The sequence below is a fragment of the Chamaea fasciata genome, unplaced genomic scaffold (assembly GCF_029207755.1).
Source record: "Chamaea fasciata isolate MVZ Bird 193981 ecotype frontalis unplaced genomic scaffold, bChaFas1.0.hap1 SCAF_30, whole genome shotgun sequence".
NCBI lineage: Eukaryota > Metazoa > Chordata > Aves > Passeriformes > Sylviidae > Chamaea > Chamaea fasciata.
The window spans coordinates 998829-1022223 of record NW_027094115.1 but is presented as its reverse complement, the minus strand read 5'-3'; the positions used below and the strand labels follow the sequence as shown (position 1 = coordinate 1022223).

At 48.5% G+C, this 23395-nt stretch overlaps 1 protein-coding gene across 10 annotated transcripts in view; it reads left to right on the top strand.

Moving 5' to 3' along the window:
* AAK1 (AP2 associated kinase 1) overlaps positions 1–23395 on the top strand; it is a 75085-nt gene that overhangs the window by 43143 nt on the left and 8547 nt on the right. For 2 of the 10 annotated variants that reach the window (XM_066206385.1, XM_066206384.1), the window contains exons 15-20: positions 623–780; positions 1148–1264; positions 2938–3033; positions 10602–10703; positions 11742–11843; positions 13344–13454. In XM_066206385.1, coding sequence (XP_066062482.1) covers positions 623–780; positions 1148–1264; positions 2938–3033; positions 10602–10703; positions 11742–11843; positions 13344–13454 — 686 coding nt within the window. Of the gene's footprint in view, positions 1–622; positions 781–1147; positions 1265–2937; positions 3034–10601; positions 10704–11741; positions 11844–13343; positions 13455–16241; positions 16347–17887; positions 19964–23395 lie in introns of those variants that run through there. The other 8 variants (XM_066206390.1, XM_066206389.1, XM_066206392.1 and 5 more) reach the window with 6 other exon arrangements.

Below are 23395 nucleotides of genomic sequence, written 5' to 3'. Positions count from 1 at the left end.
GTGCCCGGGGCCCCCATGTGGGATGTGGAGTGAGAGCTGGGTCAGGCTCTGGGAGGTGTTCGATACAAAGCTCTAATTGGAGGTACACAAAAAACTCTGAGTAAATCTTTGCCTTCAAGACCTCAGTTTAGGGCTTGGCAGGAAGTGCTGGAAAATTTGTCCCAAAGTCCTTATGAGTTGTCCGAGCTCCCAATAAGCTTTGAGTGACCAGGGCCTTCTCTGGCTCACAAAAGGCAGTGTCATTTCAGCCACAGCCCTGGTGTGTGCTTCATTCTCTCTGCTTGACACCAGCACTTCCTGAAGGTTGGACTTGATGGTCTTGGAGATCTTAAAGGAGCTCTGGTTCCCTAGGAGTATTTGCTAGGTCACATTTACAGTGTCTACCGGCAAGAAGCCTTCCCGTGGGCACTGCTGTTCCTGGTGTGATGCTGGTTTTAACCCCCGAGATGTGGGTGCCCAGCCTCAGTGCTCCCAGGCTTTGGAGAATGGGACTGCAGTAACTTGCCCTGGATGTTTTAACTGGGAGTTCATTAGAGTGTAGTAGCTTGGACCAGTTGATAGTGCTGGCCAGAGGATTTCAGATGGGTGGTTAATGGCTCTTGTTTGGGATGGTCACATCCAGATCTGCTTCCACCACGCCCTCGGGCTCACCAAGGACCTCGCAGCAGAATGTCTACAACCCTCCTGACCTGTCCTCATGGAACCCCTTTGATGATGACAACTTCTCCAAGCTCACAGCTGAGGAGCTGCTGAACAAGGACTTTGCAAAGCTGGGAGATGGTAGGTCCATGGGGTGCTTTAACACCTGCCTTACTCTGGAAAGGGAAGATGCCATGGATTGGGGATGCTTTTGGGCAGGGACTGCTTGGGTGCCCCGTATAATAACAGTTCTCTGGCTAATTCCGTCCAGTTTCTTTCTGTTTGCAGTTCAGTGCTGCCTCAAAGGCCGAGGTACCAGCTGCTTTGACAGTACCTCTGCTCAGGTGCCTGTGGAAGTGGCAGTTTAAACTCTGCTTCATCTGCAAATTGGGATTTGCAGGAAGGGACTTAAGTCACTTAGTGGAACAGTGTCCTAAAGATACAGATCAGCAGCCTACTTTCAGAACAGAAGTTTTGTTTTTCCCCTAACTCTGGGTCTGCATTCCAGGGAAAGCTCCAGAAAAGACAGGCAGTTCCACAGAGAACCTGATCCCGGGTTTCCAGCCAGCTGCGTCCGCAGCCCCGGCAGACGCGTTTGGTGGCTCTTCCTTCACTGCTGGGCCAGGTGAGTCTGTGAACATGAACAGCATGGAATGGCAGCTCGTGGTCAAAACCTCTTTGAAAGGGAAGGAAAACGGATACAAACTGAGCTGGGCCTTGGCACTGAGAGCTGCAGGGAGCAGAGTTGGCACTTCTGGAGAGGAAGGAATATACAGAGGGTGCGTTCCCCTGTCACAGTTGGGTGGCAGAGACAGGACACTGTGTGGAGGCAGAGGTGTGGTGAGGGAAGAAACTGAGCCCCTTAAGCTCCCAAGGAAGCTTCTTAGTGTGTGGAAGTTCCATGGAGCTCATAACAAAGAGTAAAACCTGTCATGTGCAGTGAAGGAACTGGCTTGGAGGTGTTGGTCAGACCTGCTGATCTGTTTGGAAGAGCAGAAGGAACAGGGATAACTATCTCTGCTGCAGAGTGAGGACAGCAGGGATGAGTGAGCAGGGGAAGTCCTCGGGGGAGAGCACAGTCTCATAATTGGCACATTAAGTGATGAAGGCAGTAATTTCTGCACTGGCTGGGCTGTGAGGCTCCAGAGTTGTTGGCTGGTCTGAGGGGTTTCTCTGCAGAAGCCTCTGCCTGTGGACCTTGTCTGGCGTCTCCTTTGGTCCTGGTATCCCAAGGTTTTGCTGTGAGCAGCCCCTTCTATGCCAAAAACCCTTGGTGAGTGCTGCTGCTCATTTCTAATCCTTCAGCATCAGTTCTCACTGAGGGCAGCTAAGATCTGTCAAGCACAGAGGTGCTTATTCCAGGAGCTCCAAATGCCAGGGATCCTTCCCCCTGGTGAAAATGCACCCCACTGAAGCTAAACAACTCTTGGTGAGAGGAGTCTGGGAAGAGGCTGAGGAATCCTTTGTGGGGCAAGGAGTGACAAATCCATTGATGCTTATTTCTATTTATAAAAGGAGATATAGTGGCACTTATAACTGAGCTTGATATGTTGGTTCTTACTGGAGAATTAGGAAGCTGAAGTCCCTGACACAGGAGTGCTCCTGGGCATTTGCTTTCTGAGTTTGTCTAGCTGTGAGCAGTTTGTGGTGTTCTGTCGGCCTCTGTGAATGATGCTGAGCAGCAGCAGCTCCATGTTGAGCTGTAAAACACCTTCTGCAAAGCCTGAGGAGCATCTGTGTGCCCTGGGCTCTGTGGTTTCTGTACCATGGTCAGTTGTTGCAGTGTCTGTCTTTAAAATGTGCCCCTTGAGTTTCCAGTCCTGGGGTTTGGCATATGAAGGTACCTTGGAAATCTTGGTGCTGGCCTGGGCACTTCCAGCCCTTTTCTTTCTTTCCTCAGAGACAGAAGCCTGTCCCAGCCTGGCTGGTGCAAGATGCTGCAGCTTTTATTGCAGATGCAGAGGCCCCACATGGGCTGTGTGTCCTTTGTGAGGCCTTTCACCTTTTGTGCTGCTGTGAAGGCAGATAACAGTTCTTCCCTGCCAGGGAATGTTCTGAGATCTGTGGGTTAAACTTGGAGAACTACATGGTAACAGTAGTTTTGTTTGTTGGGTTTTTTTTGTTTTTTTTTTTTTTTTTTTTTTCTTTTTAGTAGTACACTTGGTCAGAGTGTGCCTGTATGTGGTTGTGTCAGGCCAGAGCTGGGGCTGTACCTATGCTGTGCTTTTGCTCTATGCTTTCTCCTTTACTCTTCTCTGTTCACTCTGTCTTTTCTTTTCCTTTCCTCTTCTCTACCAGCTGAAAAAACGAAAGACATTCTGAGTTTGGACTCTAGCCCTCCTCTCCTGACTGTGCCTGATCCTTTCATACCTCTCCAGTTATCTGACACGCCAGGTAACCAGAACTGAGGGGGTGGAGGGAGACAGAGTCTTGGGTTTTATTTCGTCCTCCTAATCTTCTGGTTCTGTTTGTAGGGACACGTGAAATCCTGGGCACTGCCAGGCTCTGCTGGGCTCACTGGCAGTGGGGATGGTTTTCATGGCAGAGCCTGGGTTATCTCATTGTTCCTAATGCCAAAAATGTTGGTGTCTTTAGAGGCTCAGCATTCAAAGCCAAAAGTGGTTGGAGGGCTGGAGCACCTCTCCTAGGAGGGAAAGCTGAGAGGGTAGGATTTGTTCCATCTGGAGCAGAGAACGCTCCAGGGAGACCTCAGAGCCCCTTCCAGTGCCTAAAGGGGCTCCAAGAGAGCTGGAGACAAGGGCCTGGGGGGACAGGACACAGAGCTTCCCACTGCCAAAGGGCAGGGATAGATAGGATATTGAGAAAGAATTGTTCCCTGGGAGGGTGTTGAGGCCCTGGCACAGAGTGCCCAGAGAAGCTGTGGCTGCCCCTGGATCCCTGCAAGTGCCCAAGACCAGGTTGGATGGGGCCTGGAGCACCCTGGGATGGTGGAAGGTGTCCCTGCCCATGGCAGGGGCTGGAATGAGATGCCCTTTAAGATCCCCTTCCAACACAAACCTTTCCAAGATTCCGGGGGAAATAATCCCCAGGTAATTAACTACCTGTTCTGACTTAATCTGTTTTCAAATTGTCTCCAATGTTGAAATTGTAGGTTTTATTATTGTTAATCTTTCTTTCCTGTAAAAGTCAGTGTTCCTTTGGCTTCCAAAGTCTGTTGCATATCTGAGCATCTTGTGAAGCAGAAGTTACATGTGACCTTTTCTGATTTGGCAAGATGTTCCAGTGCAGTTGGTGCTATTTCCTTTACTTTGCAGTGCTGCTTCTAAGCCTTCTCCTCTGTGCACATTTCTGATTGCAGCAGCCAACACTTTTTAGCACAAGATTATGTAAGTGCTTAGGAGCTTATTTGCAAATCAGTGGGATTTGGAATATGGAAATATTTTTATCTTGGAGCCCTCTGGTGAATGTGTGTGGCAGGTCCCATGTCAGTGAGCCCCAGAACACAACAGCAGCTCCCACCCTAGTCCTTAGCCCAGTCTCTGGATCACTGGTGGTTTGGAGGACCCAAGCTTCAAAATGTACTGTGAAGGTGACATCTCTCCATGGAGAGTTGAGCAGTTCAGGAGAAAAATAAACCTTTTATCCATAACTCTGTGGAACTTGCTTCCTTCTGGTGGATGCTCAAAGAGCAGGAGAAACGTGGTTTGGTCCAAAAGGGATTTTACCCATAAATGCAGTTTGAGAGTAGAAGCAAAACTTGGAGTCTTTTTTGTCTGTGTGAGCACTGCCAGGAGCTGACCTGCTCAGCTCTACCTTGAAAACAACCCACAGAAGGCAGCTGACTGCACATTTTCCTTCTTCCTTCCCCCAAATGCTACTGGAAGTGTTGGTTGTCCTGACTGAAGTCGCCCAGGCCGTTTATTTCCCCACCAGCATCCTCAGCTCACAGTTGGAAAGTGTTTCCCTTGTTGCTTTTCCACACAGCAGGACCACAAGGAGCAGCAGTTGCAGCCTCAGCTGTGGGAGCTCTGGAATTCCTACTAGAAGAGAAATCCCTGTGGAGGAGTTTTCAGCCCTGCCCTTGGGGCAGCTCATCAGAGCAGCAGTGGATGCGGGCTCTGTGGTGCCAGGTTGCTTCTCCTGCAGATCTGAGCCTGCCTGGTTGTGGATCTCTGCAGGCAGGTGCTAACCCTGCCCTTGCTGCTCTCCCTACTGCCTGTGGTTCTGTTCAGTGCAGTGAATCCCCTTCCATGGGGGCCAGGACATGCAGGAGACCTGGCTTTTGTTGGCCCTGAGGGTTCCTGCAAAGATGTTTTCATCTGTTTGTTCTTTTTAAAGTAAAACTGGAGGCCAGGAGCTCATGAATATTTTTAAGGGCTGGGGCTACAGACCAGTCCTTAGCTTTGGAACTAAGAGGGGTTGTCTGCCTGTAAATTCAACAGAAAAGATCAAATTTCTGGACTTGAACTCAGGTTTTCAGGCTGTGTGTGTCATCCAGCAGTGTTGTGTTTGTTCTTCTGTGTCAATGTTACCTGTGCAGGAACATCCCCAGCACAGAGGGCTTGGCCCAGGGCTGTGCTGCCTGGCAGCTCAGGTGTTTCCAGTGGTCAGCAGAACTGGGAGTGACTCCAGGCTCCAGCACAGCGCCTTGCCCAGCTGCCTCGGTTCTGTGCAGGAGCGGCTGAATATTTGCTTTGTGTTTGGAATATTTTTATGCCTGAGAATGCTTTGATAATGAATCTCCTTGCTTTAAAAACATTTTACCTCTGTCTTCATCAGCTGGGAGGGTGCGCGACCCTTTCAGAAGTGGAAGTGAGTCTGCACCTTGAGCCTACAGAGCAGTGTTGTTCAGGGAGGGTTTCAGTACGAGTGAGGTTTTATTGGGTGTGTGCCCTGTTTGTCTTACAGAGCCAGTCCTGGGGGCTCTGCCCTCCAGCCCTGCAGCAGCTGAGGGCCTGGCTAAAGCTCAGCTGCTTTTTCTGCTAAGCCACAAACCTCCTCCCCATGCCACTCAGAGGTGCAGGTGGAATCACCTGAGTGCTGGTCAGAGACTTTGGCCTCTCCCACCTTGCAGAGGGGCAGATGCAGTCAGGTGGCAGTGGGTGGTTTTCAGTGCGTCCCTCTTCCTCCCCTGTGTAATGCTGCAGTTCTTAATGGAATTGTAACTAGTAAGAGGTGCTGGCAAGAGGGATGTAAAAATATGGCAAAACATCTGTTAAAATAAGGGATAATTAAGTATTCATGCCGGAAACATATTTCCTTGTGTATGTGTAGGAAAATGAGCCAAGTTATTCTTGATGAGCTTATTTCAGGCTTCACCACTGACTGATCCTGGGGTGTTGGTCAGGGGAACCCTGTGGGGTCACTCTGACTGATGGAGGAGGGTATTTTATTTTTTTTGAGAACAAAATACTTGATGAGATGTTTTTAATCACCGTAACTCTACTCCAGGCCTGTAAATTGTGAGAAGATAACTGGGTGCCCAGCTATGCCTGGGTGTTTATAGCAGCTGTAATAAACAACTGTATTTCTGCTGAGAATTGATTTGTACCAAGATGACACATTAAGATAAAGTAATTGCACATGCACAATTAGACATGCACAGCAACTGTGGGCGTGCACTAATGATCTAAGTTTACATCTTGAGTTGGAAAGATGCAAAAGGGCAGCTGCTGATGTAGGAATTCGATGGATTTATTGCTGTATTTACTGAGAGGACACGGTGGTGTTGTGATGATGTAGAGCAGCAGAACCAGCAGACCATGAGAATCCCAACTAAATGAGTGTTAAGAGCATCCAGTGTTCTTCTGTCTGGGCTTTGAGTGTGATCTTAGAGGGGAGAATTTATTATTTTACAAATATTTGAGATCTTGAACAAGAGACTAAAATTGCTTGATTTTGATCTCTTAAGGAGCCACTGTTAAGTGTTGTCCTGTTACCCTCCATGGTATTTACAAAGCCTTGTGCATTCGAAGCATTCCATTTGCCTTTATTCCCCTTCTCTTTCTGCTCGTGTTATGTAAGAACCAATCCCATTTCACAGCAGCTCCATGAGGAGAATGGAAATGCAGTCCCTTCCCTGGACTAGTCCAAGTACTCTGTTGCTGAATACCGTGCAGGGCCTCCTTTAATCTGCTAATACTTGATCAGTCAATAGGCAGAAACCTTCCCCAGTGACAAATCTCTGCCCACGCTGGTGATTTCCCTCCCACCTGCTGACCTGGCAGGATTTTCACAGCCATGTCTCTCTTTCCCAGCTGGCCCCCGAAGGAAAGGACTCTGCTGTGTGCTCTCTTGAGCTGTGTGTGCTGTCCTAGGGCAGCCCTGCAGTGAGTACCAGCCCTGTGTGTGTGGTGCTGCTGACCCTCCTGCCTTGGGCATGTGCCTCGTGGTCAGTGTCCTCACCTTGGCACAGAGCTCTGCCCTCTGCTCCCTTTTAACTTGCAAGTTTTCAGGAGTTCTTGTTTTTTCTAGTAGCCTGCTCTAACCCAAAGCCCCTTTGCTTCCCTCTTCTCTTGATTGATATTTTTTCCTAACTCTGGTGTTTCTTAAAACGCTTTCTGCGTATTTGTGGCTGAAGGGGTGTGTTTTGCCAGCAATTAAAGCAGCATGGCAACAGAGTCTCTGGCAGTGGTGGCTGCAGATGCAAAGTCTATGCAAACTGAGTGACTGTAAACTCCATCAGGTCTGTGCATGTGTTAGAAGAGGGATCTGAAGAAAAGGTCAGCATTTTCTCACTGGATTGTCCAAAGCTGTGCTTCTCAGCCAGTGCATGGGGTTTGGCCTGTTTGCTTGTCCCGAGATACGAATCCAGAGTTAATTCGATGGCTTCACCTCCTTCTTATGTTGGTGCAGATCATAGGAGAGGCTCTTGCTTTCATTCCTGGAGGAAGGGATTTGGTTTTCCAGGCTCTGAAGTCACCAGTGTCAGCCTCTTGGGGATGCTCCAAGACGCATCAGCTGCAGGCTCTTGCTCTGCATTTTCTGCAGCTGTTCTGCTTACTCTGACAGGAAACAATCAGTAATTTCTTACTGCGAGGAACAGGGAACTTGACAAATGTTTCACATTCTTTCTTAAAGGCTGCGGTGTGTGGCTGGGCTCTCCCTCAGGAAGGGGCTGAGAGGGCACTTTTTAATCCCCCTCTGTGCTTTTAAGCTTAGACACCTTCTAAAAGCTTGCCATGGTCTCCCCGGCTGCTGCACAGCCCCAGCAAACCTGCCCTGGTAGGGCTGAAATGGGGCAAAGCAGAAAAACCAGCAGGAAATGAAATAGCAGTGGCCAGCTTATCCTGAACTGGGTCAGACTCACTTCCCCATGGCTGGAAAGCATCTGGCAGGTTTTCCACAGGCTGACTGAGGAAGAGGAGGTCCCCAAGAGGCAGCAGCTGCAAGTGGGAGAACAGTGACTGGGGTAAAACATGCATTTCCCAGCTGGAATTGAAGAAGGCCCACCCCGAGAGCCCTTCAGGAGCTGTATGAGATCAAATACCTCCATAATGGGTTACCTTTTCTTAACCTTGTTTATCATGGGGCTTGTTCATATGTCTGCACAGGAATTATCTGGGTTTGTCTGTTTGGACTGTATCTCCTCCTCCATTCATTCTGATACTTTCTTGTTTTTGTTGAACTCCCCAGCCTCACTGGAAGGGGATTAAAGTTCCTTTAAATCATGCACTGAGGGGTGCAGTGGCTGCCTAAAAAAGCACTGGCAGATCAGCACCCAGCACTGAAGGAGGCAGGAAAGGAGATCTTGTGAGACAAGAAACAAAATCAGGCAAAGAACCACTGACAGCCTAAAGCTGTGCATAAAACCAGCTGTGCCCTGGGGCAGGAGGGAAAATGAACATGTGGGGAGAATACCACGGTTCTCCGAATCTGGGTGGTTAAAAAACATGGCTGAGCTCAATAGGCAACTCTGGGACCTGTCTGGGGTAGTTTCAGTGTGTTACAGGGAAAATCTGCACTGTTGGAACAGAAGGAAACTGTTGAGAAGGTAAGGGAGGAGGAGCAGGACACCTGGAAGTGGGATCTGACAGGAATGGTCGCTGGGTGTGTGGGTTTGAAGCTGCAGGGGGGTGCCCTGGGAGGAGCTGGGCACTGACAGGCCCTTGGGAAGAGTCTGCCTGGAATGGAGCGTGTTCCCTGTGTCTCCATGTCCTCACAGCTCTCCTGTGCTGTTTCCCCAACATCCTATAACCAATTCCAGCCTCCTTAGCCCCCCTCTGACAGCATTAACACCTGTTGGTGCCCCTGCTCCCAGCCTGTCCACTCTGCCCCTCTCTGTGCCACAGAAGCCAGGGATGGTGCCTGGATGCAAATCCAGCCTCTAAAATGGATATTCTTAAAGGTGGGAAGAGTTCCTGTATATATTTTATATATATATAGAGAGAGAGAGAGTTCCTATATATTAGGGCTGCTCTTTCCATCACATTTGCCTTTCAGTTGACCTTTTCCAGGCCTGTAATGATATAACAAGTACCTCTTGGGTTGTTTTTTAGGTTTCCTTCCCCTCCTGATTGCTTCAGTTGTTGACTTTGTTATGTGGAGTAGAATTTGTCCTGCTTTGAATAAGCAGTTCCAAAGCCATTGGACTATTTTGTTATTTATATTGGGCAATAGAAAAGGATGGATATTATTCCCACATATGTAGCACTGTAACTTAAGCTTTTCTTTGGTGTTCTCAGCATGTCAAATCTTATGGAGCAGGATTCCTGTGCTTTTGTGCAGTTGTGAGCAGGATTTCTTTGGATAATAAACAATAACACCAATCTGTGATCTCAAAAATTAAAATATAGATGTAACAGTTTTGTAACATTCTAATTTTAGATTATGAATGGAGTAATTTCAATGAGTTGAAATGACCAGATTTGTCCATGTGGAGCAAATTCTATCAGAGCTGTTCTGTTGCAGGAAGTAACTTCTGGTAAATCCTGAAATTATTCTTTACCTTTTTGTTCTGGGAAGAAACCCTCGTGAAAGCTAAATAATTAATCTCATTTCTGCTGATCCGGTTAGTGATTGGGAAATCACTCATCCACCAGATGAATAATTGAGATTAACTTCTTGCCCAGGCTCTCTGTGAGGATAATGGGAACCACAGGAGCTGTGCTGCTGAGAGTGACACGTGTGATTTGAAACCTGGTGCTGAAATAATTGCTTGGTACCTGGGCAGCTGTGTGACCCCAGGGCAGGCTCTGCTGCACGGTCTCAGTGCCTGGTTCTGCTCCAGCTCCTCGGGGTTGAGTTCCCTCCTCAGGCTGAGCTGGCCCCAAGGCACTCAGCTCTTCTGTCTCCTCGTTACACAAACACTGACGAAGGATTCCCAGCATAGGGAGGGGAGGGAGGGGAAAATTATTTCTTAAATGTGGGGTTCAGCATGTTAAACTTACGGTTTTAATATATAAACTTATGGGTGGCAGTGCCAAAGCTGTGGGCTGTTCTACAGTGGCTCCTTGGGGAGAGGAGCCCACAGTGGGTGAGGATGTCCTCACCTCTCTTAGGTGGCCGTGGCCCTTTGATGCCTCTGAGTGATAGTGGGGGACAAACTTCATAGCAGGGCCTGTTGTGATAGAACAAGGGATGATCATGTTTACCTGAAGGAGGGTGGGTTTTAGATTAAAGAGAGAATCTTTTTACAGTGAAACTGGAGAGGCCCTGGCACAGGTTGCCCAGAGAAGCTGTGGCTGACCCATCCTTGGAAGTGTCAGAGGCCAGGTTGGGTGGAGCTTGGAGCAAGCTGGGCTCATGGAAGGTGTCCCTGCCCATGGAACGTGTGCCTGCCTGTGGCAGGGGTTGGATGAGCTTTGAAAGATCCTTTGCAACCCAGGCCCACTCCGGGTTCTGTGCTGGAGCCATTTGCACACCCCGTGGTGCAGATGCTCCTCTGGGGCTCACACACAGCACAGCGAGCCATGAACTGAGCACCTGATTAATGTTGTCTTTTTCTTTCTTTTGCTTTTTCTCTCTGTTGCCTCCCTTCCTCCTTTTCCTGCTTGCCCCAGAAAAACTGATTGAGGGACTCAAATCTCCCGAGCCTGCGCTCCTGCTCCCCGACCTCCTGCCTCTGGCTGACCCCTTCGGCAGCACGTCAGATGCTGTCAATGGTAAAGCCCCCAGCCCTGTCCCCTCCTGTCACGTGGAATGTCCTGCCCTGCATGCTCACCCCTGTGCACCCCTGGCTCCCAGAACAGCCCCTTCTGCCGGGGAGACAGCATGAGGGAAGTAATGGATCATGCTGAGATAGCTCTGCCTTTTCTCTGTGAGATGGGCACTGAGCAGTGAGGATTTGGTGTCTGCACCTGAACTCCAGGTGCACTGATCTGTGATGTGGCACAGTTGTGCCTTGGGTTTTCTCTTGGTAGAAGAAAGTTAATTGCTGATTGAAGAAGAAGGTGGCAAAAATACCTTTATTTCTGGTCAAGATTTTGTGTTTAACCATGGCCCAGAGCTGGTCTGTCTCCATGGACCCTCAGCAGGATGAGGAGGAAGGACAGCATTCCCTGGACCTGGGGAGTGCTGGGAATAAACATGCTAGGCTGCTGTGAGCCTGGATGCAGCAGGCTCCAGGCAGGGTCAGGATTTTGGAGTGCTGCAGAATCGTGTTTTTATCCACTTGCCAGGTGCACTGAGGACAGTGATTGCAGGCTGCAGGTTGTTGCCATCAGCTGCTCCTGTGGGTTGGGCTCCCAGCTGGGCTCCCGTGACCAGCTGGGTATGACCTGTGGCTCTGGTAGAAAGGAAGGACATGACTTCCTGTAATAGTAAAACTTCTACTTTGTCAGTTTCTGGCAGTTGTCTGAATTTTAATGATCAATTACTCTGAATGCAAATGGACTCCAGTGGTCACTGTTAGCCCTTTGCTGGACAAGGATCTTGTGGCTATTTTCTTCCTGTTCAGCTGCAGGGCAGATGTTAGTAACCTGCTGCTCCACTCTCTGGGTTTTTCAAATTGGGCTTGTACAAATTAAAATAAATAAAACCAAATAAAAACTTGAAACCAGGGTTCAAAACCAAACCAACCCTTGAGCTGACACATACTACAGGGTCAGTAAAGGATTCAGACAGCTCTTGCCTCAGTTCTTCTGCTTTTCCTTGCAAACTAACCTCTGGTTTCTCCTCTGCTGTTGTGCCCCTGTGGAAAGGAAAAGCTGACGTAGCTGTGGAGAGCCTCATCCCGGGGCTGGAGGCCCCGCTGCCCCAGCGCCTCGTGTCCCAGAGCGAGTCGGTGGCCTCCAACAGAACAGGTTGGTGAGGCAGGAGGGGCTGGGGGTGTTGGGGAAGATGAATCAGGGAAACCTTATAAGTATGATTGCTTAGCAAAAGATTCTGAAAATAGGAAACCTACAATCGAAATAGAAATGGAAGCTTACTTTGAGTTGTAGGATATCGAGTCTTAGTTACTATATAACCTGAAAACAACAGCCTAGCCAGCTGAAGGAGAATCCCTTTTGGGTGAACGATACCTTTCTGCTCGCTAAGAATCCAAAGGTCAATGTAGCAAAACAGAAAAGTCTAAAGAGTAGTTTCTAGAGTTTAAAATATAACATAGTATGGTAATGTAGTAGTTCTTATAGGCTATATGTAGATTCTGTAGGATTTTGTGTCTTGTATTGGTTGGTCACTGTAAATTAGAATATTCAGCACAAAAGAAGATATAATGCATTGTAACAAGGACCTCGCTCTCTTCTCTTCGCTCTTACCTCTGACCCCTGCCACCTTGCTCCCTTCTCTCTTAACTCTTACCCCTTGTTCTTTCTCCCTCTCTCTCTGGGACTTCCCTTCAGCCGAGGCTGGTGGCTGAAGGCAAGGCCCTTTTTACCCACGACCCTTGCAATAAAACCACGTATTCTAGAATATCTCAGGTCAGCAGAGTTCCTTCTCCCTGCCGTCCTCGGATGCTCCTGCATGGGGGGCTCCAAGCACCAGAGAGCTCTGGCTGCTTCCACAGGGGCTGCTCTTCCCACTGCTGGCACCTGGGCCTGCGTGGGGACCTTGCTCAGGGTGTGTTCTGTGGTTCCTCATCTCCTTGGGAGGAACGGAGAAGGTTCTTCCCCCAAAGTGTGCTGGGCACTGTCCAGGCTCCCCAGGGAATGGGTGCGGCCCCAAAGCTGCCAGAGCTCCAGGAGCCTTTGGACACTGCTCCCAGAGATGCCCAGAGTGGGATTTTGGGGTGTCTGTGCAGGGCCAGGAGCTGGGCTCTGATCCCTGTGGGTCCCTTCCCACTCAGGAGATTCTGTGATTCCATGGTACAATGTTCCTTGAGCCCACCATCACAGACCTGTAGGTGCTGGTGCATTGCTCCCATGAATGGTTTAGAGCTCAGGAGCAATCACTGATTTGTCCCGGGGGGGAAGAAGCCACTCCTGGCCCTTTCTCATTGTGCAGCTTTGACTGGGCCACTTCCCACGGCAGATGGACTTTAGCTCTTCTCAGAGGTACCTGGTGGGAGTGCCCTGGGTTTAAAGCTCCTCTCTCTGCAGAGCTCCCACTTTAATCTGGCTCTGTGGGATTCCTTTGTCTGTTCAGCTTCAGAGAGACAGAAACCCCAGCTGATGGTGCTGGGACTCTGTGCCCTCACTGAGAGCAGTGGAATCTCTTCCGTCACAAACAATGGCAGCGTTTGTGCTGGCTTTGCACCAAAGGTGTGTTTGTACCGTTTGTGGGTGAAGGGGAATGTGGGAATGTGAGCTTAACGCTGTTTGTGTCCTGTTCAATGCCACCTTGGGATGCTCACCTGGATCCAGACTCTCTCACTGGGGAAGACTCTCTGCTTGACTGTTCTCTGCTCTCTAACCCTGCTGCTGACCTCCTGGATGAGTTTGCTCCTGTAGCTTTCGCAGCTCAGCCTCACAAAGGTAAACTGGCCCTCTGCTCTCTGCCCTGGCCCTCCTGCCCCTGGCCTGGAGCTGATGTGAAGCTGCTCCTGGTTTACAGAAACGGTTGCTCTGACCTGTTCCAGTGTTTTATTGTCCCCAAGCCACTGCTTTGTTTGCTTCCCAAGCTGCTCAAACTTGGAATGTGCACTGAAGTACTAAGGAGGGAAAAACATCAAGTATTCAGCTTTACTGAAAAGACAGAGTTTGTCAGAAGTGGTGTTGTTTTCTATGGAGTGGGCATCCAGCAGAAGGGATCCAGCAGGCAGGAAGGGTGGGCTCTGTGTGCAGCCCTTCCTCAGTGGATGGATTCTGGGTTAGCTTTTTCCACTTGGAATTTGAGACCTGTGGTTTTTCTGCATTATTAATTCCAGAAGGGAGACTAATAATCATCTGTCACAAGTTTTTGGAACAAAAGGATTTTTTTTGTTTGTTGGAGTTAGCATCCCAGGCAGATGAGCTCTTCCAGCCCTAGAGAATGTTGTCCTTATCAGGAGTTCCCGAGTCCAGCTGTAGTGTCACAGCAAACATGAATGAGAACCCAAGGGGGGAGGCAAGGACTTCTGAGCTATTTATTGCCTTGAAAGAGAGGCCCAGAGCATCAGTGCTGATTCCTGGGTTCCCCTTGGAGCTGGGGCATGTTTTGTTCACTTGGTGAGTATCCCTATAGCAACAGAAATGTTCTGGCCTCAGAGGAATTGCTGCAAAACGAGTCTGTAATCAATTTTTACACTTGATGGCATTTCAGAATGAGTTTGTGCTTTCCATAGAGCTTTTGGGTTAAACCAGCAGTCGTTCTAATTGCTCAGTGCTGTAATACACTCCTGTGCCACTTTGAAATGTGTGTGGAGCAGTTACTGCCACATCCTGGGACATAGCAAAGCCCAGATGTAGTGATGTGGCTTAATGAGAAAATGAATTGACTGCATGGCTCTCCCAGGGCTGCCCTACTGTTTCCTCTAGGATGGGAAAGGCTCATGTGTGATGAGGAAAGTGAGACTCTGTTAGCGGGAGGTGGGGGCAAGGTATTAAAATCTTCCAGAAGTCACTGAGGGCTTGTTTTCAAACCCTCATTTTTAGCTCTGGCTGTTGTTATTAACTGAACATCAGTCTCACTCCTTTTTTTTTGCTTAGTTTATCCAGTCCTGGTGGTGGTGATGATAATAAAACACCTCTGGGACAGGTGCTGCTGTCCCTGGGTGTCATCAGTGTGTGGAGCTGCAGAGTTCCTGGCGCCAGTGGGACCAGGAGGGCTGGAAAAGCAGCTGTGCTCTGATCCTTTTATCAGTGGGGCTCTGAGCAGCCTTTCCTTGTCCTTCACTGGGCCCTTTGCTGGCCCTGGAATTGGTGCTGAGCCTTCAGGGTCCCTGAATCTGCATTTGCTGAATTCAGCACCGGGCTCTGTGTGTGAGAGGGAGAAGGATGTTTCTCCTTGGGGTGGCACAAGTCACTGAGCTGAGTTTCCAGAGCCTTGGATCGGCTGTGCCCAGGTGGGGACATTGGCCAGCCTGTCCCTCTCCTCAGGGTTGTCCACAGCTGGGCAGTGCTCTTGCAGCAGCCTCTGGAGCTGTGGGCAGCTGTGTGCAGAAATGCTATGGAAGTGGGATCCCTTGCAGGAGCTCTCAGGGTGCTGGGAAGAGGCACAAATAAATAACTCTGGGGGCAGAGAGGTCACGGTGACAGTTCCTGTTCAGATGAACCTTTGTGTGTTTAACACTTTGCACTGGTCTCCTACAACATTTAGGGGTTGTTTTCCCTGGGTCTGATCCTCCAGAGCAGAGAGTAGTTCCACGAGTGCTTTCTTGCCTCATCTCTCCCCATACCTGTTAAATCTTGGTCACCTTTAGGTAGAAATCTCTTATTCCCAACAGGAGTCAGTCAGGAATGTTCCTGTTAACAAAAACTGTCGGATTGATGTGTCCTTGATGGGCTTTCAGAAATACTTAATATAGGACCTGAGGAGAAGATTTGGGAGGGTATTTGAGGTGTCTGAAAGAACAAGTAGTGATGCCCAGGGAGTGTGAGAGACTCTAACGATGCATAATTGCCTGATGAGGTGGATAAATCATCTCATCTCTGGAGATGGTTGAAAGTGCCTCCCACCAAGTGTTGAACTGCAGCTGATGTGGTTTGAAATCAATGGAATTATCTCCCAGAACTGCCCTGGGGCCTCTAGAAAATCTCTCACAGCATCTGGGTACTCTCCAGGCAGGTAAACTCCTTGGAAATCTGACTTCATGTTGCCCTTCTTGTTTTATTGCTGCAGGTGAAAGCTCAGGGTTTTGTCTCATGTAGATGATTGGAATTTCTTCTGTGGGTTTTTTTTTCTTTTTTTTTTTTTTTTTTCTTTTTTTTTTTTTTTTCCCCCAGCCCTTTTCCTATCCCTGTGCATGAGAACTGGGAGCCAGAGAGCCAGACTGAGCTCTCACACCATGCTCATGACAAAGAACACCTTCGGTCTTTGGGAGCTTACCCCAGGCCTCTGCCACAGCTTCTAACTGTCCAGTTGAGCCTTCAGACTGGTCAGGTTTTGTTCTGGGTCTTGTCACTTGGCTTGCTTGGTTTGGTTTGATCCCTTCCACTTCTGCATTTCATTGCCTCTCTTCTTTTTTACCCAGACTTACCAACTTTATTTCATCTTGTAAATAAAACTCCTGCTTCTAAACGCTGTCTCTGAAAACATACAGATGTTCTAACACTTCCTGGCAATTCTAACCAGCCTCTCTGCTGTCTTTGCTTCTTTACCCTTATTTCTCTTCTATGCTGCAGAAGATACTAACCTGATATCAGGCTTTGATGCTCCTGAGGGCTCTGAAAAAGTGACAGAAGATGAGTTTGACCCAATTCCAGTGTTGATATCCAAAAATTCACAAGGTAAGCCAGGATGTGGGAGTGAAAAAGGGAAGGAAAAAAGGCAAACAGTGAATATATAAATTAGTTTTGGGGCAGTGGTGCGGCAGCACATGTGATTAGTTCAAATCCTGAGCTGTGAAATACTATCAGTGTGGTGTTTAGTGGGATACCTTAGCCTTGAAATTTCTCTAGATTCTCTACTTGGCAATATTTGAGCTCCCATGGGATAATTTCTCCCAGCCTACCAGGAGGGCACAGACCCCTCAGTGACTGAATGCAGTGAGAGCTGTGTCCTCCCACCTTCTTACTTACTGCCCAAGGCTTTGGTCTTTTAAGTGAGCTTGGCATGAGTCACAAGAAAGAGTGATAATGATGATAATCCCTTATAGCCCAAACCTCCTGCTGAAAGTGAGGTTTTTTTTACTTCTGTTTGGTGTCTTTCCAAGGTGGGAACTGAGTGTGACAAGTTTGGTCCATGTCCCCACCTCCTTTGAGGAGCTCTGAGCAGGCAGTCTGTAGGGCAGTGACTGGGCAGCTGCTCATTTTCACCATTCTGGCACCAGATCCCCTTAACGAGATCTTTGCCAGCAGTCTCAGTCCCTCTGGGGGATTATGAGAAACCAGCAGCACTGTTGGCTTAACAGCAGCAGTTGTGCTGTGGTTTGTAGCTCTTTAAGGACAGCAGCAGGCAGCGTTTCACACCTGGCCAGTGAAGGATCAGTGAAGTGGGTCCCCTCTCTGCAGTCACCCCATGGAAAGGATTTTTTGATTACAGCCTTTGATGTACTTTTGGAGGTTTAAAGACGAATCCAGGACTTCTTTTTATTTTTTTTAGGCTTTTTTGCTTCTTTTTTTTTTTTCAGTTTGGTCACAAAACCTTTTGCTTCTCTAACTCCCATTTTTAGTCACAGCAGGAGTGTGTTCTGCACTAATCTTGGCTTTCAGAGGCTGACACTCATTAGAAACAGTTCAGACATTACAAACTCTGCTTCTGCTGGAAGTCAGAGATTTCTCCCAAGGCTGGGCCAAGATAGGCCACCTTGAGTGCAGAGGAGCATCCTGGGGAGTTGGAACCAGGTGGTCTTTAAGGTCCTTTCCAACCTAAGCCATTCTGTGATTCTCTCCATTAGTATCCAAGTCCCAGTTACAGAAGGTCCCACGATAGCCCAGTTCTCCTGGAAACAGCTCAAAGCACCCAAAGATGCTCCTAAAATAGCAGCTAGATTTCAGGTTTTAAAATTTTGACCTGTCCTTTCTATGGCCCGTGGGAGTCCTTGAATTGTTTTAGAAATCCCTTAGTAAGGATGGGGTTCTGGTTAAACTTTATGAAAGAATGAGTTTGTAGGGGGTTGTTGGCTGCTGTGCTGGTTTGGTTTGGGGGGAGAGGGTGGAAGAGCGAGCAGGGGATTCATTGCTGTCATGATACAAATAATGAGAAGAGCTTGAGCAGGTTTTCTGTTTTGCTTTTACTTCTTTCTTTCTTTCTTGATCTTGAACTTCTGAAACTGTCGTGTGTGTGTGTGTCCTGTTCAATACTGAATTCCTATCTCTCGCACTTTCAGGTGGGCATTCTAGAAACAACAGTGGAAGCTCTGAGTCCAGTCTTCCCAACATAGCCAGGTCTTTGCTGCTGGTGGATCAGCTCATAGACCTGTAGCAGTGACACAGTAGCAGACGCAGTTTCTGTAACGTACCCAGACCTCCGATTTCGTTGCCAGAAGAGTTTCCTTCTGTTGTGCTTCTTTGGGGCTTTTTTTTTTTTCCCCCCCTTTAATTAAGAGAAAAATCCGCCAACAGGAGACAGTCACCCACCTCTCTCCCTGTCTTCCCGTGACCTGGGGAAGATTCTGGCTCAGTTCTCCAGGTAGCCTGTTCTCTCTAAAGCTGGTAAAACCCTGCGGGGTTCCCTCTGCACTGTCCCGTGGCCTTGTCCAGGGGAGCACCGTGGAGAACCCTCCTGGCCCTGCTCAGGGAGCTGTGGCTGCCCTGTGACCCTGCCCCAGCCTCCTCTCCCTGGAGCAGGGCGTGAACAGTGCGTCCCAGTCTTTGCTTTGTGCTGTTGGATGTGGTTTTGGTTCTGTTTGCATTTCCCCGTGGCTGGGCAGGAGCAGGGGCCAGGTGTCAGTGGCAGGGACATCCTTCAGCTGCTGGACATGGGGTAGGAGAGCTGGTGGCTCTGAATTGCTTCAGAGGAGGAGGAAGCCCCGAGTTCCTCCGGAGCAGTCTGGCCATACTCTGGTGGTGGTGCACTTGAAGAGTTCTCCAGCTGCCACCAGCTCATGGTTTGGTGTCAAACAATCCTGCTGGGAACAAACTGTGCTTCCTGGGGGAGGGAAAACCTGAGAAAAGGAAAAAAGAGAAAAGGAAAAAAAGAAAAAAACCAGATTGCTAAAGCTGCAGAAATGACCCTAAGTGAAGTGTAACAAGGTTTTGAACCAAATCCATGTGAGTATGGCTGAGACTAGTGTTTCACTGACCTTTTTTGGGTGAAAAGGGCGCTGTGGCAGCAGCAAATGTATTTTCTGTGACTTCTTTTCTGTGTTTGACTGGAAAAAAAGAAAATCCCCTCAACCCACTGTAAATTGTGTATGAAACAAATTGTCCTACGGCTGTTTGTCTATTTTTAATCCTGGTTTTAGTCAAGCATCTGGTATATGTTCTGGGTTCTCCATTTTCTCTTGTAACTGCTATAGTGCACCCCAGTTCAGTATGGAGCCATTGTTTTAGTAGACAAAGATTCCTGTGGGCCTTTCTCCACCCCAGTCTCTGTGAACACGCATGCACTCGGTTCAGGTGGTTTGAAATCAGTGCTGCTACAACTCGATGGGTTCTCCCTTTTCTTTCCCCCTTCACATGCTTGGGTTGTCAATAGCTGGATACGCTTAACTCGTTTTCCTTGGCTTACCATGAAGTCCGGAATTTCTATCTCGTATTTGAAAGCCCTCTCTGAGCAGATGGACTCTTCCTCTGTAGTGGAATTCTCCCCAGCTTCCTGCTCCCTGTGTTTGTGTTTGTAGCTGTATTAGTAACAGTGCAGTTCCCACGTGCGAAAGTGCGAGCGACTGAATGTGTCTGTGCTGACCTCGCTGAGAAGGGAAGAACCCCAAGTTTGTGACTCCTCCTTTCCTCTCTCCATCTCCTCCCCACCCCAACACTTAGTTTAACAAATTCTGTACATAGAACTCCCATCAGTTGTGTCTCTACATAACTCTTCTTTTAAAACCTACACTTATTAATAAAAGTATTGCTTAAGTGTGTTGTATCATTACATGTGTATACTGCACTTTCCAAGAGAAGCTTTACATGAGAACTATGGAAATGACCTTAGTAAAATTGTGGATAGAACTTTATTATTTTTTTGTTTTATATTCCTAAAGCACAGGCAAGCTGGACTGGAAAACATGAAGACGCTATAGATAGAAAGTTATTGTATAGTCAGATACTGAGATTATATGAAAAGAGAATGGATTTTAAAAAAGTAACCATCTACTGTATATTAGAAACAAAGATTTCTGTGAATTAAAGTACTTTTAAAGAATGTTTAAGATTTTAAATCTAATGGCGCTTGTTCAAGGGTTCTGGAAAAAATGACAAATGCACTGGGTTGTTAATAATGCTATTAAATAAGCAGATGTGAATGTTTATTTTATTGCTTTTTCAAGTAGCTCTTCATGGGTGTGGGTGGAAATACGATATTTTAGAGACGTCTGTTCGTAGACCTCGTTCATCAGAAAACATTCAGCATGTGTTTGCAGAGCGAATGGAAATGAGAGATGAGTGGAGATTGGGGATTCATTTTAAACTCTGCAGAAACTGTGAGTGTCCCACGGGTTCTGGGTTAGTGCTGGTGCTGCTCAGAACTGTGGAGCTTGTGTGAAAGCTGCTGCTCTGAGGGCACAAACGGAACTTCCTCCCGTGTCCCGTGGGACAAGTTTGGTGCCTGGCATTCCCCTGAGGGACTAAGAATCAGTGCTGTAGCTTGGTTGGAGCCTTGTTTGGAGCCAGGGGAGGTGTTCCTGTCCCCTCTGAAGGGCTGTGGGGTCAGGAGATGTTCGGTGACATCAGCAGTTGGTGGAATCCCAGCAGAGGTGTTCTGCTCTGCCCACGTACAGTGCCCTCCTGATGGGATGGCAGTGGAGGCTGGAGCTGGCATTGACTCTTCTGGTGGATCTCCTGTCCGGGTGCTGCAAACACAACCACAGCACGTGGAGCAACTTCCCTGCAAGTCAGGGTTGTGCTTTGGGTGCAGGAACAAACTCTGGGTTTGGGTGGCAAATGTTCAAAGGAATAGTTGGAATTTTGGTGTTGGTTCTTCCTTACTCTGAGGGGCTCAGGTTGGGAAGGACCCCTGCCTTTGGAAACCTCCTTGTTCATCTTTAACCAGATGAGCACAAGTTCAATCGGCCACCTTGTTTCTGACAATGTCCACTGTGTAGGGAGCATCTGTCTCAAAACAGAAGATGCAGCTTCCTGAGTTTGGACTGTCCAAGCCTTCTCCCTTGGGACTTCCTTGGCCAGGGCTTCAGGTGCTGTGCAACCTGCTGGGACAGTGGGTGGGACAGTCTTGGCTTTGTGGCAGATCTACATCCTCCTCCAGCCCACTCATCACGGGCCAGGGCAGCTTGAGCCAATCTGTGTGGAGCCAAATTCTTTTTAGAGGGAGCTTCTTAAGGAATGATAAGGGTGTTCTTTGGCCTAAAAGCCTACAGGGTATCGCCTCCACTGTCTGTGCAAAACCATCTTATTTAAAAATTCTTTCACTGTGCTGTCCCTGGGGAGCGAGGAGGGGCTGCTGGCTGGGCTTTTTCTGGGGACATCTCTGCTGTAGGGGGCTGGGTTTGTTCTGGGGACATCTCTACTATGGAGCTGGGCTTGTTCTAGGAACATCTCTGCTGTGGGACTACTGCTCCTGCCCAGTACAGGAGCAGGGGGCACCCTGGGGAGCTGCCCTTGTGTTTTTCTGAGAGGGTCCCTGCCTGTGCCTTGAACAGGACTCATGTAACCTCTGGCTGGGGCACAGCACAGCTGAGGGGGAGCCAGAGGATGCCCTTGGTGTGCAGGGGTCAGACTGTTCATGAACTGCTGGAATGTGGGATGTGGGTTTGTGTGTTTAACTCCTGCCTGGTGCAGGTAGCTGTCCAAGCGTGCCAGAACTACAGCATTGCATCCCTTATCCTCTGGAACTGAAGGCTCTGGATCTGCCTCCAGGTCTCCCACTGTGAGTGGCTTTGAGCAGAAACACTTAATCCTGCAAGTTGCCACAGGTGTCACTGACCTTTGGTGCTGTGCTGTGGTACCTCCTTGCTGGAAGTGCTGTGTGGGGGTAGTTCTGTGTTGTTGTTTAATGAGATTGCTTCTAGAAACTGGAATAGTTTGCTTCGAGGAATTGGAATACAAGGAAAATCTCCACAGTGCAAGAATGAAAGAGTGATAAGGCTTTTGACCCCTTTAAAATTCCAAACTAGTAATTCTGCACACTGGTAACTGTGCTGATCTTCACCTGTTCCTGGATGTTGAGTTTGGCTTGATGAAATCAGGAGAGTTTCCTGGTGAAAGACTAACTTTAGACTCCAGGAATTTCTGTCTCCCCTGACTTTTTTTTGGGGGCTCTGCTCCAGAAGTGAGACCCTCACCCTTGTGGTGACTGTTCTGGCTCTTGTAATAGAGAGTAACTCTTTCCTAGTTTTCCTCTTGGTTATTTCAGTACTCTGCCACTTCAGGACACTGTTTTCCTTGGAAGCTGGGGAAACTCCAGGTGCCAGGGCTGTCACCTGGGGTAGAGCTCTCTCAGGTTGCTGTCTGAATACCTGCAGATTGTGTTCCTGGGATACTGAGTGATGAGAGGTTTTTTTAAGGCTCTCCCTCTTGAAAAAGAGCCTGGGAATAGTTTGGAATCTTTTTTAGTATGTATATCTGGCCCTGGAATCAAATATTACACACCCGTGTTGTGCAGGGGTAGGGAGAGCCCTCATCTCCAAGCTCCAACTTCTGTAAAGATTTCTGCTGGTAAAGCTCATGGCTGTTTGCAGTGGGCATTCCTTAAACCTGAGCACTCACTGAAAACCTGAGGGATGCTTCCCCAGGAGTAACACCCAGGTCTTGGGAGTCTGGAGAAGGAGGGGACAGACAGGACCTGCCCAGTCTCAGGAGAGGCAGATGGTGGGAAATGCTCCCTCTGCAAGAGGGGCATCTCTGCAAAAGCATCCATCAGCACTGGCAAACTGAAATTCTCTGTGGTCCTGTAAGTGAAGGATACCTCTGCAATTCTGGTTTGCAAGGCCTGTAGTTACAGCTGCTTATGGGAAGCACTGGCCTTGTTACCGCTTCCCTGACCTTCAACACACTGGGTTTTGGTTTGATGGGGGATTTCAGTGTCAGTGTAGCCCAAACCCTTTTTTAACATGATAATCACAGCTGGAGAGGAGATGTCTGAGTCCCACAGCCAGATGTTAACTAAGGTAAAATGCTGGTATGATGTTGTCTTCCTTGTTGTAATGATGCTGCTGTAGCTCCTTCTGGGACCAAGGCAGGTGGTAAAGAAAAGCTGCTGAGACCAGTTACAGTGGGCAGGGTCTGGAAGTGCCAGGTCTCCCTCATTCAGCATTAGAGAAGCATTCCCTGTCAGTGTAGGTGGTGCTCCTGCCTTGTCAGTGAGTCCCCAGACTCCCAGGTTCCATCCCTGTGTCCGGTTTTGTTGTGTTCAGGTCATTGTGGCCCTTCCCTGGCGGTGTCATTCGGCAGCTCTGACTGAAAGCTGCTCCTGGTGAAGCATCACTTACATCGTCTCCCAGAGTAACTCAGAGCTCCTGTACTGGCTTTGGCAAGGGAGAAAACTGCTGCTGAGCATTTGGTGCCCTTCTCACCTGAACGGGCAGAGAGAACATCAGAAAAATAAATTTTTCCCAGGACAGGGCATTCTGCTTCTGGTGCAGTGTCCCCACATTCAGAGCTGCATGCTACTAAGCAGATGGGTTTAGATCCTGTCCTCCCTCTCTTACTCTGTCCCAAATGTCATGGCTTGTGTGGGCACAGGCACTTGCTAATGCACATCAAAGTTAGAAAAAAAATTC